General features: G+C 40.4%; 1 protein-coding gene across 1 annotated transcript in view; it reads right to left on the bottom strand.

Annotated features, from left to right (window-relative positions):
• Nucleotides 1-6,169: 6,169 nt before the first annotated feature.
• Nucleotides 6,170-17,607, bottom strand: part of NAA30 (N(alpha)-acetyltransferase 30, NatC catalytic subunit) — a gene marked incomplete at its 5' end in the record, with an annotated part of 19,055 nt that continues 7,617 nt past the window's right edge. Inside the window, 3 exons of the mRNA XM_010152569.1 lie at nucleotides 6,170-7,397; nucleotides 15,036-15,091; nucleotides 17,117-17,240. Of these exons, the coding sequence (XP_010150871.1) occupies nucleotides 7,260-7,397; nucleotides 15,036-15,091; nucleotides 17,117-17,240 (318 nt within the window). The remainder of the gene's footprint in view (nucleotides 7,398-15,035; nucleotides 15,092-17,116; nucleotides 17,241-17,607) is intronic.

Genomic DNA, 17,607 nt, shown 5'->3' with positions numbered 1-17,607 from the left:
GAAGTATTTTCTAAACTCTTTAGCTGGTGAGCAAAAAAAAACCAAAACAATCCAGAAGTCACTTCCAGCATCAGCAAAAGAAAAAGGGTTCCTCCCGTAGGTTTCAAGGTGTTCCTGGGATTTTGACGCTGGAAAAGTTTTCACAGCACATTTCTTCCGAAGGACTTTGCAAGAATGCATAGTTTACTGCAAAACAATGGCAGAGAATTACAGAATCTCTGCCTGATTCACCTTTGGCATAGTTTGGAAAGGTATGTAGGAGTGACTATACTGAGACTAGATAGCAGCCACTACATGCAGTCCCTTAACGGGGTGCCCAGCGCATGGCAGCACCTACATAGATGCCTTCTACATGTTCCATTAGTCAGCTTATGTACAAAACCATTCAAGTGATCGTTGGTTCATCAAGAGCCCAGAGATTGCCAGCTTTTCAATTTTCACTTCAATAAAACAAAACAAAAAAAAAAAACCCAAGGAGAACACTTTCTCTTTTTAATCATATCCAGCCGTTTTCTGTAATGAAGAACTTCTTTTCCAGCCCCAAGAGAGCAATTTTTTCAATGTCACTTCTAGATAGCGAGATAAAAATCTCTGCTATTTGCAGAAAAAGCCTCTGACTACCATTTGCAGCTTGAACCACTTCCCAATTTATTTACTCTTCTGAGGCTGTTTACATTTTCAGCCGGCCCAGCTCACTCATCCCCAACAAGCTCGGGTTAGAGCTGCAAAAACACACTCGGTGCCAGCCACGAGACAGACTTTGGACCTAAAAGGCAACTGAGGGGCTCCTGAATAAAGTCATCTGTGTAAAAAAAGAAAAAGTGGGGGAAAAAAAAAGTAAATCACATCTTCTGGTGAATAGTACCAGTGAACTGCAGCATTACCACGGATGGTGCAAGCCCTTAATTAGGTGAAGGCTGTTTTGCACACCTGAAACTGCCATTTATTCCCTGGAAAGCTGCAGGACCCTCAGAGCAGCAGATCGCTGCATGGAGAAGGGAGATGAGAAAGAAGGACACCCTTAATTTGGCTGAAGAGCAGCTGGTTTTCTTCTTAATCCAATTAGCGCCTCCAGCAAGCCCTTACGCTCTGAGTCAACGAGGTTGAAGCACACTCAGCGCAATTCAGAGGCGACACATCAACCACTTTTCATCAAATGCTTCAAACTCGGAGGGCTCACGTTGTTTGTTCTTTCTAATATTAAAGACCAATTTTGATTTAGACTTAAGAGCCTTTTTCAGCGCAACCATCCCTCAGGAGGGAGCCGTGGCAACACGAGAGCATTCAATTAGTTGCGTGCTTGAAATGACTCGTGGAGAGGAGCATGTTCACGTGGACAGAACATGTATTTTCCAAGTCCTATCTGGAGGGGGTGGCACGGCTAATGCTTCTGCCCCCCTGCTTTATAATATCAGCAGTAACTTCAGCTTTGCACCGTTTTCTTGTCTTTGCAAAGCTCCTCAGTCACTGCCTTTTTCAACCTTCACTGTTCTTGGTATTTTACCACCTGCTGCTTAATTTTTTTTGTTTTTATCTTATTACTACCAGGAACAAGAAAACAGAAACCGGTTACTATTAAGCTGCCATACTACATCTTGAGCCACAACCTGCTCTTTATCACCTTCTCCCACTCTCCAGCACCTGGAGAGCAGCATTCACTTCAGCAGAAATTATTTTTCCTGCTTTTGCATCTTTCCTTGAAGAAAAAAAAAAAAAATCAAAACTCAAGGCATTGGCTGGTGCAAAAAATAGGAAAAAACATCAAAATGTTTGGGTTTTTTTAAAACTTTTCTGATATACAATTTGGTTTTGTTGCTTTTCAGGTTTGTTTTTGATTGTTGGAGAATTTCCTTGCATCCAGGATGGAGCTTCTGGTCGACGCAGAGGTGAAATTTAAATCCCTCTCACCTGAAGAATTCATGTTCCAACCACCTTCAAGGAAATGGCTAAAAATTCAGAGAATCATTCTCCATCCCTGCTCAAAAGGAAGTCAGACACCGAGATTTAATAAAATCTGAATCTGAGGGGTCGTGTGTGTGTGTGTGTCCCGGGGACCTTAAAATGTCTGGAAGAGTCTTATTAAGACTTTTCAGTACCTTCTTGTTTCTACTCAGTTTTTTTTAAACCAAGATGATCTCTCATTTCCTACTCAACCACTTAAAATCAAGGAATTGTCAACCTAAGGCCTATGGGTAATACAAACATACACATCAAAAGCACACGGTGACCTGCCCTCCAGCTTTGGCAGAAAACTGTGCAGACCACAAATACATTGGATTTGACCTTTTTCCTATTTTATGCAGCTGAAGAAATACCAATAGGGGTTGCTGGCAGTGAGACAGAGGGGATGTTTCTTTCATTTGCCTGTTAATACATGTTCAGGGGAGGAAGGAGGAAAACAACTGTACTACTAGCAAGGTGCAAGAACTGATTGTCATTTAACGAGGCACACCGTAGAAAAACCTAAGGCCAGGAAGCACTTCTTAGCTTGTAACAGGGTGCTGCACTCATCTGACTGGGCAGGAGGAAAAGACCCCTGGCACGGCAGGCAAATGCATGGAAAACTCTGGTTAACCCCAGGGCAGCTTTCCTGGCACTGTATTGGAGCGAAGGCGCAGTACTTAACAGCAGCGGCTCTTGTCCTACGGAGCCCCAGAGCCAAAGTCTACAAACCAAGACCCTTTTCAGCCTCTTGTAGCTGCTAAGGTGGAAAGCTGCCCCTGCGGGCTGGCTGGTTCCCTGCCCTGTGGCAGCATCTGCATGGGCAGCCTGGCTCAGACCCAGAGTCTGTCCAGCCCAGTCTCTCATCTCCAGGATTGGCCATAAGACGGGAATACAGGAACAGTTGCCACAAGATGTGCTGGGAAGAAGAAGGATGGGGCAAGCATACATCGCAGGTGATGCTTTGCCCAGTGGTCTCCCAGTTGTTGCGGCTTTTCAGCTCTGGAAGCTTCCTGAGCCTCAGACGGTTTATCTACTTGGCACCTCTGGACAGGTCCCTCTTTACAAATACTTGTTCAGTCTCTCCTCGAATCCACAGAAACTGCAGGCATCTGTGATTTCCTTTGAAGAGGGCTCACTAAGATTTCATTGAAGGGGGACCGTCCTCCCGTGGAGGACATCAAGTTAAGAAGATCAATACCTCATCTATTCCAAACTCTTTTGAATTTCACTCTGTTTTACCTTACCCTTGTGCCTCACAATAAAGAGCAAGGTCAGGAGTAGACAGTCTTCCCCACTGGGACTCAGATAGCAGCAGAAGGAGAAAAGCCTCAGCTTCTTCACCAAAAACCTTCCTGCAGACATAGAGACATTCCCCTTTTCCCTGTAGGACCTACAGCTCGGGATCCCTCTGCACCCCATATCGAAAGAAATCACAGATTTTTAAGGTGTGCATTGGCGGGCAATAGATAAAACGCTCATTCCCAAAAATATTACCTGACCAGTCTGGACTACCTGTGAGATAAATACTTCATATAATTTCACATTAAAAGAAACACTAGGCCTCTCCAAATCTATTTTATCCCATGCATACTGATTAGATATAGTGGGGCTATAAATACATTGCAGTGCAAGACAAGGAAAAAATAATGTGACCCTTATCTTGCACAGAATTCAACAGTTGGAGGAGTAAAAAACCAAAAACAACAAAAAAAACCCACAAACCCACACAAACAAAAAACAGACAAACAAACAAAAGACAAAAAAGAAAAAAACACACAAAAACCCCACACCAAACCAAAAACCAGCAGGGCTGTTCGTCAGTGGTTTGTGACCAGGTAAAAAGTTATATGCAACACCCAGTTCCTGAGGTTGGAAAGAAATTTCCATTTGCGTACAAGAGTTCCCACTACTGGGACAAATAGAAAGAAGAGCAAGAAGTGGTAAAACTGTCTGTGCAACCTTAATTCATTACAAATTCTAGTAATCCGATAGCTTAGCTGTAAGGAATCAGGGAAGAAGCTGGAAGAACAAAAGACTCTGAGCTGCTGGCAGGCAACCAGCAATCTCTAGCAGAGGTTGGTTAAGACTCTTTCATCTGCACACCTCCACAAACACACGGCCAACCACGCACAACGCCTGCTGGCAACTTCTTGGGAAGCTTTAGGAGCCTAAACGTAATGGTAGAGGGAATAAAACACAAAGGATTTTTTTAAAAAATCCATAGGCTCCCCCGTATGCTTTTAGGAGAGAGTTCTCAGCTTGCAGCTGAGGGCTGCACACAGGTCTCACCTCTTGCTTGTTACAAGTGATATAATAAAAAAACCCACCCCGTATCACCCAGGAAAGTCCAGAATGACTACAGTAGTGGTAACTTGACATTTTAGTTCGCCATGAAACTGAAGTCCATATAAATGTTATTCAAGATGCTTCTAAACAGCGGCATGGAAATGAAAATCAAGCAGCGATAAGCAATTCTCTTGTAAAAATCTGTTTCTCTCTCAAGAACAAACATGTATTCCTATCTTGCAGACAAAGCAAACCAACCATTAGAACATTTCCATTCAAAAGGAAATAGATAAACAACTTAACCATTTATTTGACTGCATTGTATTTAGACAGCTTGTACATTTCATAACCCCACTGTGTTTGTTCTCATCAAAAAGGGTAAATGGACAGAAGAATATAATCCACTCAGAACAGCAGTCCAGCATTTTTACAAAAATTGGGAACTTCCCATCTGATACCTAAATCCCAAGTTAACACAGAGAAGAAAGCTTGGTTTTTCAATACCAACTAACACATACAGCTTCAGTATCTCCCGCAGCAAACTGCGCGTTACGCAGCAGCGTAGCAGAACCTTCAGGCAACGTGCTCTTTTACAAGAGGCATGCACCTATTTTGCGCAGGGTTTTGGAAACGGTCATGGCGACAACTACTTCTTACAATAAACAAACAGAATTGTATTTGAAGTTTGCTCAGAAGCCAAGATTTTGGGAGTGCCTTCATGAAAAGTGACTTCTGCTAACTTCTCAGACAGCTCTTGAATCTGAAGACACCCACGGCTTAAATATTAACCAATGGAAAACTTGCCTGTCTGGCTTCTCAGTTTTTAAACATCAGCAGACACACAAGATAGCCTGGTTTGCAGTTTGCGATACAAGTCCAACAGCTGTTCACAAAGTATGAAACCTCCCTGATCTGTCTCCGTAGTTCGAGCAAGCCAGAGCAGTCACTACGTCCTGGACCGCTGTTAAGAGAAATCTGCGTCACTGGATTTAACATTAACAACTTAACAAGTCTTAACTGTGAACAAAACCTCCTGAAAAGCCGCCCAGAACAACTGGCAAACGTGAGGGATTGGGATGTAACGTGAACAGAAGGTTTTATCACGTCCCAAGGCAGCAGTGGCAACTCGCAGGCTTTACGCCAAACTCTACCATGGTCGGGGAATTACAGACTCGGGCACCATGTGAAAGATGAGTTTTCTTTACTGAGGGTCCAAACCCCCTCAAAAGCACAAATGGTGTCTACAAGCAGAAAACTCAAAAAAAGGGCCAATTTCCATGAAAAATCTTTATTTTCAAATACAACTCATAATTTGTACATGGTAAGAAATGTCCATCACCATGTGCGATTGGTCTGTGCAAAATAAGGCTTTCCTTTGAAAATCCAGTTTTCCTGCACAGGGCTCTTTTCCAAATGTTACTGGAGGTAGGGGTTTTGTTGGTTTTGTTTTTAAATGTACAGTAATTAGCAAAAAAAAAAACAAACCCATGACTCAAACCAAACCCTTAAAAAAGAAAGTGTAGTAAGGCAAATCTGAAGAGTACGCTCCACTGCCGAAGAGCGGATTCACTGAGAGTTCATCCTTTTCACAGGTTACATAGGTGCTTCCACAAGTCAACTGATACCTTTTTTTTTCCCAAAAGTGAAAAAAACCCAACTGATTCATAGAACTGGGATATATAATCACACTGAACAAGAAAGCCTAGACACTGTCATTAGTGAAAAAAATTGATGGGGTGGTAAAACCTATGTAAGCCCAATTTAAGAAAGGAAAATTAAAGAAAAGAGAGAGAGAGCAAGAGCGAATGCGAGAAAGAAAAGGAAGGAGAGCATGAAGTCCTTCCCCGCTGCTTCGGTTCTGGAGGGAAAAACATCCCCAATAATTTAGCTCATGTAAGTTTAGAGAAAATGAGAGCAGCTAAAAATGGATACAATACACCTCGAAATCGATTTCCAAGACCAAGAACCAAAGATTGAAGCATTTTAGAACACTGAAGCAAAGCAATCTGGGAAAAAAAAAAAATGGTTCCAACTATCTTAAAATAGCTGTTTTTCAGAGCTTCTAGCAATAATTTTGATTAAATAAAATCATACCAATTTACATTAATTTTCTCTATCTTCTTTTAAAAGTCCCTCACTCTTTTATTGAAAAAAGTGCATCCAAAACCAGCAGAGAATTACTGGTGACATCACGTTCTCTTTTAGCAGCTACTCACGGTTTTCAAAATAGCTTACACTTCTTGCTATAAGAAAAGAAGGGCCTTGCAAACCTTCGTTTGGTAGAAGTATCCAAATTATAAAAATCTGAAATAATTTATTATCAAATCCAGAGTTTAAATAAAAGCAGAAATTTTCTTGCAAAGACAATTGAAGAAAGTAAAAGAATAAAAGCATGCACTCCAAACTTAGAGGTGAAGACAAATATACTTATCTATACAGGCACTGGCAGACGCAATTTAATTGTTACTGTTACTCATTGTAACACACACCCCACCCTACAATACATTTTTTTTTCATTCACTAATCACTGAGGTACCAATATTTAAGAATGGAAAATTCAATATTGAAAAATAAAACCTAAAATTGAAGCCTTTTTTTTTTCTCCAGAAAACTATGGCAATTTTTGTATGAAATGTTAGTATACTTATAGAATTTTACAATCTACATTGGCTTTTTTTTTTTTCTGGAACCAAAAGTCGTGTTCCACATACAGGTTCTTTGATAAAATGTTCACTGTGTATGTAATACAGTCAGTAGACTTGCAAATGAATGAACATATCTTGGCTATCAACTGGCACATCTTGCTGGTACCAAAAGAACTCGAAGTTTGAAACAACCGGTTTTAATTCTGAACAAATGCGCCATGCCAAAGTGCAACAAACATGTGCGACACTCAATGAGACACTGACAGAAAGAGCTGCATGGAAATTACGAAGTCCACCTGCAAAGCAATTTTGTACAAATTGCATTGCATGCAAAGGACAACTCTGCGCTGCTGGGGCGTCAGTTGCTCGACGTGAGGGTTTCTTTTAACGCAGCCATAGTTTAAGACGCAGTGCATCAACTCCATTTAAATAGTATCTGAACAGCCTCTTGTCTCGCACAAAACCAAGGTTTTCATAAAGTTTCAAAGCGGACTTATTTGTGATTTCTGTTTCCAATACAACCTTTAAGGAAAAAAAGAGAAAAAAAAGCAGATCATTAGAAAGCAGTTGCAATTATGTGACTACTGAAACAATTTCAAAGTTTTTATTTAAAGGTACTTATTAGCAATGAGTGAAATTAACTTTTTCTTGTCCTGACTTATTCAAGCAACACCCCTCCATTCCCACAGCAGAAAACAAACAAAACTAGCAGTATCAAATGTCACTGTAATCAAGTTTCATTAGTATCAACATCTTACTTCTTTGCAGTAAAGAGTATTTTAACTCTAAAAGCTAGGGTAAAAAAAAAAACAAACCACCACCAAATCGAAACACTAAACGAAAAGCAACCCCTGCTTTCCAATACCCTACCCACCCACGCCCCCCCAAAAAAAAATCCCCACAAACCACCCAAAAAACAACCTACCAAAGAGGTCAGGGTCCAAAACATACTTCGAATTTTGAATGAGCAACCAAACTGTTGCACGTCACAAAAACTTGGCTCGTGAGGTTTTGTTTAGTCATTTAATATCTTTGACCCCTAATTCGATAGATTTAGGCCTAGATAGAAGCTTCAGTGCTCTGTCACTGTCAGACTGTCAACGTTTGCAATGTTTGTGCTCAACGCAAGTATCCCAAACTCAAATCAGAGTGCACAGCAGGAAGAAAAAAGCAGCTTTTGTCCATCTTTTTCGCGCTGCGTTGATAAGGCCCCAGTTGCAGGATGACCTGTCATACACAGCTCAGGCCAAACCCGAGTGCAAGAGTAGTCCAAATTAAGCAAAGACTCAAAACTACCCTAGAAGTTTCAAGTACAGGCAAAGAACTACACTGGTGTTATCAAGAAGTCCCATAAAATACTGCTGCGGGATGTCCCTCTGAATTCTTTTCCCCAAGAGCTGTGAGCAGAGCTCTGGCATACCTGGTAAGCCGTGCACCCACTCCAAACGATACAAACTTATCTGGCCTCTTCCCTTTTGTCCAACTCAATTATTTAAGGACAGATCACGGTTGTGCAAGAGCACAGGCTGAGCTAATAAGCTGACCAGAGCACAGGCAGCCCCCTGACCACGCACATTCACGTATTAAACGAGAGCCTGATGCGCACTGCAGAAAGACCATAGAATGAAAATACAGCCTAAGCGATTTCTGCTGCAGACCAGCGATCGCTGCTGGTGTTAACTCCACTGACGGCTATTTCTACACCAGCATCTGATACCCACTCTCTGTCATTAGAACTACATGCATAAAATTCCCCCAGTCCAAAAGAAGTCAGCTGCCCCACCTCAAAAACCAGGACTCCTTTCCCTTTCAATTAAAAAAAAATGGCCAACATCCCCCCACTCCCCCCAAAAGAATGAACAAAATATTAGTCTGTATTTGTAGTTTGAGGCAATCTAATTTATGGACTCTGTGGCCCCAGTGCCTTCAGGCTTGCATCTCCATTTCCCCTCACCTTGTCTGCCAGCTCACGAGGCTTGTTGCTGAGCTACTTCAGAAAGCAGCCTAGGAGAAAACTTTTCCTCTCCATCAAGTTTGCCTTCTGCAGTCTGAGGAGGGGCCAAGTCAGTGTCAGAGAGGGAGGCAGCCAGCAGTTAGACTGGTCACCTTCAGTAAGATTTAAAAATCCATTTAATGGATATATTTGACAACTACTCCAGTTTCAAGCCACTCTAACCACATTCCAATCGATAACTCCCCCTGTGTAACAATGCTGAAAGAAGAGTAAACCTGGGGATAACAACTCAGTAAACAACACAGGACTTAAAAGTTCATTTTCTCAAAAGGAACCGAGTCGCACATTAAAACATTAATGGTCAGAGCTCTTAATTTACAGCAGGACAATCTGTTGTACCTGCACACTTAAGACAACCTCATTCAATTCTGTGTCTTATGGCAAGAATTAGAGATTGAGTTTTGCCAGGTGGCACCTCATCGAATACTGCTGTCAAGTCTTGTGTGATCAAGTGCTCTTAACACCCTTGATCCATTAAAATGGATTATCATCAATTTATACCATATTATGGAAGCGCAATAGTTTTCCTGAAGAGTGCTCTTTTCCACACAATTATGCTCACTATACAACTTCTTAATTCAAATTAAAACCAAACATTACACCAGAGAGGAAGTCTGACCCATGTGAATCCACAGTGCAGAAGACTCTTATTTCAACTCTAACTACAAATGGCATTCCCTCCCATGAAAGTTTAGTAACCTGGCAGAGTGACACAAGTCTGTATTCAACTGTTTTAGTAACCTGGCAGAGTGACACAACAAGTCTGTATTCAACTGCGAGCTCGCACACCTTGCAACGCTAAGGACTTCCAGTGCTGCAGATCATCGAATTTAAGGGAGTGGTCAAATGCTGAAATTCAGGTTTGTTGGAATCCCACTATCTGTGCGAATGCTCTTCTTGAAAGCAAATGCAAGAGATTTGCTCTGGTATTTTTAAGGGAGGCTCAGCGTATTGAAAAACAATTCCCTGATCGCAACGGGCTACAGACAGGTTTCTATTCTCTAAAAAGGAATCACAGTCACATTTTATACACATTTCATTAGCTTAATTTTTTGTGAAGAATTCATCTCTTCCTTTCAATCAAGCTCCAAACCTTCAATCATTACATTTGTTTCTGGTCTCAGAGGGTCTATTTTGTTGTACACATGTGCCTGTTAAATTCTCTACTAACACGATGTCATCGTCCTCTGGAGACCAGCAAAGCTCTGACTGGATTTAACAGCATTTTCTGCACCTCACATTTCACATCAACTCTCTAATTTTAACTGGGGTTAGAAGCAAGGAATCTTCTATGAGAGCAGAGATGTTTCTTATTATGATGTGCTCATGCCTAGAACTTATTCCTAAAGCGAAGGAAAATGGAGAGGTCAAGCTTTCTTGCTTCTTCAGTTCAAACTCTGAATGAACTCAAGCTTAGAAGCCAGTTCATAGAATGACTACAGCCAAATCAAGTACTCTCTGAGTACTCACAGAAGAGGTTGCTGCTCCTACTCATAAGTCTGGCATATCATCAGATTCAAGTTACAGGTGCTTGTCCAGTGTCCTTAATCAGTTTAACTGCCTTCGCTTTTAAAGGAAGGTAGCACCCAAAATATAAATAACACTTAACACCTTAGATGATTCATAAAGAAAAAGCTAAGATGTCATTATGCTCATTCTTTGAGCAACCTGGTCTAGTGCAAGGTGTCCCTGCGCATGGCAGGGGAGTTGGAACTAGATGGTCTTTAAGGTCCCTTCCAACCCAAACCATTCTATGATTAGTTTGATAATTTCAAATAGGATTATATAAAATATGCATTTAATTTTTACATGTGTAGTACAGAATTCAAATGACACACCTACTGGTGCTGTCAAAAAAAAAAACCAAACACCCTACTTTAAATCATCCTAAAGTTTTAATAGAAATTCTCATGAGGAGTTGCAATTCCTTTTCACATTCTACATTTTACTTAAAAAACTTACGAGTTCCACTTACTAGAGTCTTATTTCGATTTGCTACCAGTTATGTGGTACATTATTTCAGTAACAGGAAGTGAATGAATTGTATGCAGATCACTTACAGTCATTTGTTAGAGATGAAAAACCTATATATGAATGAACAACTCTTTTCCAGCTGTGATTAAGGGATGTTAATAGTTCCACATGAAGGTCTTAGGCAGTACAGTTTTTGAAAATTCCTTGCCAATAAAAACTAAGCAAATGTACAAAAAAACAAACAAAAACAACCAACCAAACAAAAACAAACCCAAACTAGCCAGACATCCAGCTTGCTGGAGTTAGCCCATACTTTCCTTTTTTTACACTGGAAAAAAAGCCTCTTCAGAACTTTGGAGGTGGGAGCAAAACTACTCATCTTCACCTGATTTACTTCCATAGCTCACGTTTTCTGTGCAACCAGCCCATAAAGTTATAGTAAATCATTGTGACCTCTTGGAAACTCAGGCTATTATAATCTTAAAACACTCCAGTTCCCTACCCCAGTAATTAGAATTCATTAAAATCAAATGCCTGAGAAAGACACCAAGGTAAAAAAAACCAAACCCAAACCTCAAGTTTTGGAGTGTGATATCCAGACACTCCAGCCCACAGCATACTGTTGAGTACTTTCTTCGGGCTTGAAGGTTATTTCTAGTTCAACCACCCACCCCCAACATCAGATCACTTCCCTTGTTTCTATTCTAATGTAGGCCATGGCCAGCTCCTCCCCGCCGCAGATTCCATTCCAGCCAATTCACTTCTTCGCTTACTGATCCCACAGCTTCCTCAAGCTAGGAAACAACCTCTGGCTGGAAGGATACTGCCTCTCAGCTTTGAAGCATGGCAGACAATAAACTACCTTTCAGGCAGCTGGATGACCACAGAAATTCACACTGTAAATCACTCATCCCATAGGCTTGGCTTAATTTATTCCCGCTAAATTAACTCACAGGGAAAAGAAGTGTCCGTAATCACTAAAATATTGCAGGATACTTTGAAATGCCAGCATATCAGCAATGATTTTGCAAGATTTTCATCTATGGTGTTGTACAGATCCTTTATTTTTTCTGGACTCAAAACTGATACCTCAAAAGGCCATTCTACAGTACTTTGAAAAGTGATACAGTGAAGGAAACATTTATCAGATTATATGACAAGTTGTAAAAATTAAGTACATTTACGGCATCTATTCCATAATTAGATTCACAGGAAGAGTTTTTGAGCAGCCTTTGGAAATTTTTCGTGACACCCACAGCTACTTAATCCTATTCCAAGCAAGTTTCAACAAATAGGGCTTTTTTTCTGAATTGTAGTTCATCTTATATCAAGTACCAGCATCTTTTTATTTTCATCATGCTTCTCATTTTATTAAGGGATGTAGAAAGATAACTTAAGAGCAGCAGAGGTGATGAAACTATTTACACGCCTCACAAAGACAAGTTACTGTGATGCACTACTCCATGTTCGATCAGCTCTAGGCATCAATTAGACAGCCAGAAACCATTCCCCTAACAACTGTCGTAAAAACTGGTGGGGGCAAGCGTCTTGGCTCTGTCAGACACAGCTTTTAATTGGTGGCAAGTCAGGTTATTCAGATGCTGGTCATGACTGAAAACTTAGCAATTCACCACCTGGTGCAAGTAATCAATATTATTTTGTACCATTATGCTTGGTGGCAGAGAAAGGAAGAAAAACATGAAAACACTGGCTATTTGGCTGTAGATAATCTGTACATGAAAAACAACAACATAAATACATGAAATTACTGTGGATACGACTCTGCTGAACTGTGTGAAAGTCAGAAAAGTACTCTGCTTGTGCTCCATGTTGCCTTGGCATAATGAGCCCCCACTCCAAAATTATATGCCAGCACAAGACTCACCTCATGCAAAGCAAAAGCCCTGCCGGCATAATGAGCCCCCACTCCAAAATTCTGTGCCAGCAAAAGACTCACCTCATGCAAAAGCCCTGCCAAAGCAGGGCATCCCTGGCTGTCTTTAAGGCCAGGCTGGATGAGGCTTGGAGCAACCTGGTCTAGTGGAAGGTGTCCCTGCCCATGGCAGGGGGTGGGACAGGATGATCTTTAAGGTCCCTTCCAACCCAAACCATCCTGTGATTTTGTGATTAGTTGAGAATCATCATCCCAGAAACATGGTGACGGTTTCCATACGTGAACCGAAATATGCCTTCACCCGTGCAGCACACACCTCCTAGTGCCTTTGATTCAGGAGGGACAGCAAGAGACTCTGAAAAACACGCTCTGCACTTAGTACAGTTTTATGGCACCACAGATAAAAATCTGTGACCATGACAATGAGGTCTGACTGCAGCCTAGCCTGCAATCCTTATCACATTCATTTCAGTTTTACAGAGATTAAAAAAACAGTAAGAAGGATTCTCGGACTAATATTACAGCAGTAGGAAAAAAGACAGACACGGGAGGGATCATTATCCATGTACCTGTTAGACAGTCCAGTTACATGACAAGTAGTACACGTACACTCATAAGTCACATGGTAACTACTGCAACTCAGGCAGCTCGAATAGAAACCGCCAATTGTACTAGTGACACTCTAACAACAGTTGGCAATTCACTTCTCTGCATCTCAACCCTCCATCCGTGACCCGTGTAATACCATTCCTCAATTTGTTTTTTTTTTTTTTTTAAATCTTGAATACTTTAGCAGTGGCAAGAGTTCAAGACATAAGTCACATGGTAACTACTGCAACTCAGGCAGCTCGAATAGAAACCGCCAATTGTACTAGTGACACTCTAACAACAGTTGGCAATTCACTTCTCTGCATCTCAACCCTCCATCCGTGACCCGTGTAATACCATTCCTCAATTTGTTTTTTTTTTTTTTTTAAATCTTGAATACTTTAGCAGTGGCAAGAGTTCAAGACCATGGTGGAAAGCAATGAAGAAAAAAAAAAAAAACAAAACCCCAAACAAAAACCTTTTCTTGATTAGTTCAATTTAGCACGTAGTAAAACAGATTAGAGCACAGCATATTACATATGGTGATAGAAGCAGCAAGCTAAAACACAGAACTTAAAGAATTAACTCTCAGATTGCACTACACTGCCTGAGTATAATGCAAATCATAGAGGAAAAGCAAAACAACATAGGACACCAGTAAGCAGAGGCATGCAAGATTCTGATGGGAAGAATAAACACCTCAAACAAGGAATGAAGTCAGAACATGCGCAAGGATACTGCAACACAATAAGGAGAAAGATAAACAGAGTAAGTGCCAGAAGTCCTGTGACCAAAAAAAAACAACATCGGAGCTCTGCATAAGAAACTTCACCACGGCAGCAGGACAACTGAGGGAGCAGTTGAAACGAGATAACAGAGAGATGAAAGGATCGGGATCTTTAACTGTGAGACACCGAAATGACACCGTGCTCACGTATCAGGAACAAGCTAACAGTTACGTTGTACCAAGCAGATAAAAGGTAAAGGGACAGATAGTCAGATTAAGGAGGATGGATGCAGGGAGAATTCCTCACAAAATTAGACATGGCACATAGCAGCTTCATATATATATATTATACAGAAAAAAAAAATTAGGGACTGTAAGCTGGTAAAAGGAAAAACTGATAGAATATAAAAAAAATGTAAGGCCAGAGCAAGTTTGACAGTGAGTCACTTTCCTTCCAAGTTTTCACTGACATGCTAAACAACGGGAGTTGTGCTGGTGCTACGTCAAGTAGCTATGCACTGTCGGGACAGCCTGACGTCTTGTGGCGATAAAGCCGTATTCTGCAATACTACAGCATGTACTGTTCCAGGATCCCTGTGTATTCGGAAAGTATGGAAGTATTGCACACAACACGCAAGTTACACTGGTCAGTGGCACCTTCAGCTACAGCCTCTGGAGAAAAACGTGCCTGCAACCCAAGGCTGAGGCAGCTACACAAAGCAAAACAAAATCTGAAACACTTAATTTGAGCCCTTATGACAAAAGTTAAAAAAACCCTTCTCCTATTTGTGCCATATGTTTTTTCTGAGGTTATTTTTCCTTTTATTATAAAAGGAATAGCTTCTTACCAACCCACTCCCCACCTAAAAAAAGTCCTGTAGAAGAAAAACCTGTGAAATTAATCCACATATAGGCGAAAGCAAACCATTTACATTATGAAATTTTTTGATTATAAAATCTTACCTCATCACAATCTCCTTCAACCATAGCATAAATAGCTTTCTTAACCAAGTTTGTACCTGAAATATAGATTTCAGTGAGTGTCAGAGTTGCAATGCAAAAGATGCTGGCTTATATATGACTAACATCTACATGACATGACACCTGGGGAAAGCAGGGAGGAAAAAAAGAAACAAGAAGTTGCAGTCAAGTTGCAGTCTGAACATTGAAATAATCTGTAAAGTTACCCAGAGACTCAGCTTGAGCGCAAGATTCTTTTAACACAAGGATATTAGAAACAGGCTTCTATGTTTAACATAGTGTTATATATAGCCTTCCAAGATGTGATTCATTCCTTTTTGTTGCATTTAAAGTCAAAATCTGCTGGCACGTACTTGAAGGACATTCGTCTTCCAAGGGAATTTCCTCTTACTAAAACAAATACTTCTATTAGTAACAGAACTTATGAAACCGCTTTTCTTGTGGCTCACTCCCATCTGGATTTGCTAGGATCTAATAATACGGTTGAAGCCCATCCCTTGCCCTCAGTCAAGCATTAATTTAATTCTTTATCATTATTTTTCATCTATTCCACAACAGTTCTACAAATGTAATATCCCTACCTGTCTGTAGAATTGGGGTGAAATTGAAAGTTGATTTCAAAGATATTAGTGGAAAAAACTGCTGTTCAGTGAAATTGCATAAATCTCACTTCCATAAGAAGGCTAAGGAAAAGGAAAAAAACCCCAAGGAATCTAGAGAATGTTTTCAAGTATTCTCAAAACTTTTCATTGAATGCACGACAAAACTGTACTACGTTTAAAACAAATCTGCAGATTAACAGCATACTTTGCAAAACAGCAAGGTGGCAAGTGTAGGAAAAAGCCAACATACTTAATGCTAAAGTAAGCAAGGCTTTAAATATAAATTCTATTTATATAATTCTAAAATAATGAATTGACTAAAGCAAGAGGAAAAAAAAAATCTTGCAGAGATCTTCATAAATAACAGCATTAGTTCTTATTTACTTATGAACCAAAGCACCTGCAATGAAATTATGGCAGGCTCCTTCATGACTCAGCTAAAAGGAAAGGAGAGACAGTGATTTCTCAGTATCCTCTTACGTCTGCTCCACTACAAAAACCCAACAATGGCTTCAGAATTGCACTGAAGAAAAAAAAAAACAAAAACAAAACCTCTGCACATGCTGGAATAGTCATGATAATATGTAGTGCTTCAAGTTTTTTGGAGGGTTGGTTGGGTTTTTTTGAAGAGGAGAACACACACAATGGTACCACTCTGCAATGTATCACCACCGTATTTTTCCATTGCAAGTAATGTTCTGTCTTTAATCACATAAGTATGAGCTGTTCAGTGAGAATGAGTGGTGAAGCACATTTCTAGTCTTTCAAGCTGATGTCTACGTTTTAAGTGAAAAATGGTACAGAATATTATTTCACAATAACCAACACAAAAATTTAAGATCCATAAGAACAGATCTTTAATTAAGTCAACTAGAATAACTGGTGCTGGAAAGAAAATCCCCTCATCAGGGCAAAACTGATCAATGAGGGAGGGCAAACTCCCTTTCAAGACTCATTTCTTTTACCTTGTGACTTCCCAACAAAATAGATCTCAGCTTCAGTCATTTAAGTAGCAATACACATCTATTTTTCTTCACTTATTAATATAACGAGCTACATACATTCTCCCCAGTGGGCAATCTATGCATAATTGATAAGGGAAAGCCAGGGGATACGTTCACTGTAGAAAAACAGACTGAACATAAGACATGCAGTGATGAGGGCACATACAGAAACGCAAAGCCATTCCCCCTGTTGTTGTCTGACAGTGGCGACAGGCAGAGGTGCAGGGCTGCTGACTGCCTAGCTTTATCGTATCCCAGGTATGAATCTCTCTCATAGGGCATTTCAGGTTATTTTAACAAAATTTAAAGAGCCACTAGGGAGCCTGTGTGGTCGAGTAAAGCAGGGATGACAGGCAAACCACCACATCTGGTTCAGCTCTGCTTAAATTTTTATGACAGCTACAGTTAGCCCAACTACAGGATTCAAGTAAGAAATAACAAAAAAGGCTATTCTTACCAATTCCTTTTCTTCTGTATTTGGAATCCACTGCTAACATGGCTATATAACCTCTGCGGAACATCTTTTTGTGCATATCCAGCTTGCAGACGATGGCACCTACACACTCCTCACCTACCATGGCCTTAAAGACAAACATACACGTATGCATTCTCAGTTTGTGATCTACAGTGCTACCAAAAGTAGTAAACCAGTTCATTTTAAGCGAAACAGCCGCACAAAATTTGTTTGCATAAAGTTAAATAAAAAAAACCCTAAATTAATTTTAAAGACATCTCCGAAAGTATAAGTAAGATTAAAGACTCCTATTTCTTTATTACATTCAAATAAAGTTACAGTCAATTAACAACCAATGAACTGTCCCGGAGAGAACCACAGTATTATTTCATGAAAACTACAGGGAAGAACACATGTGACAGGAAAAGGGGGGAAAGGAAAAATAGAAAAAGACCAGGTTAAGGCATAAAACACCCTTACACACGGGCTGCCAC

This window comes from Eurypyga helias, unplaced genomic scaffold (genome assembly GCF_000690775.1).
Source record: "Eurypyga helias isolate BGI_N326 unplaced genomic scaffold, ASM69077v1 scaffold12370, whole genome shotgun sequence".
NCBI lineage: Eukaryota > Metazoa > Chordata > Aves > Eurypygiformes > Eurypygidae > Eurypyga > Eurypyga helias.
Note: the sequence above shows the minus strand (reverse complement) of the source record. Positions and strands in the feature narration are given on the sequence as shown.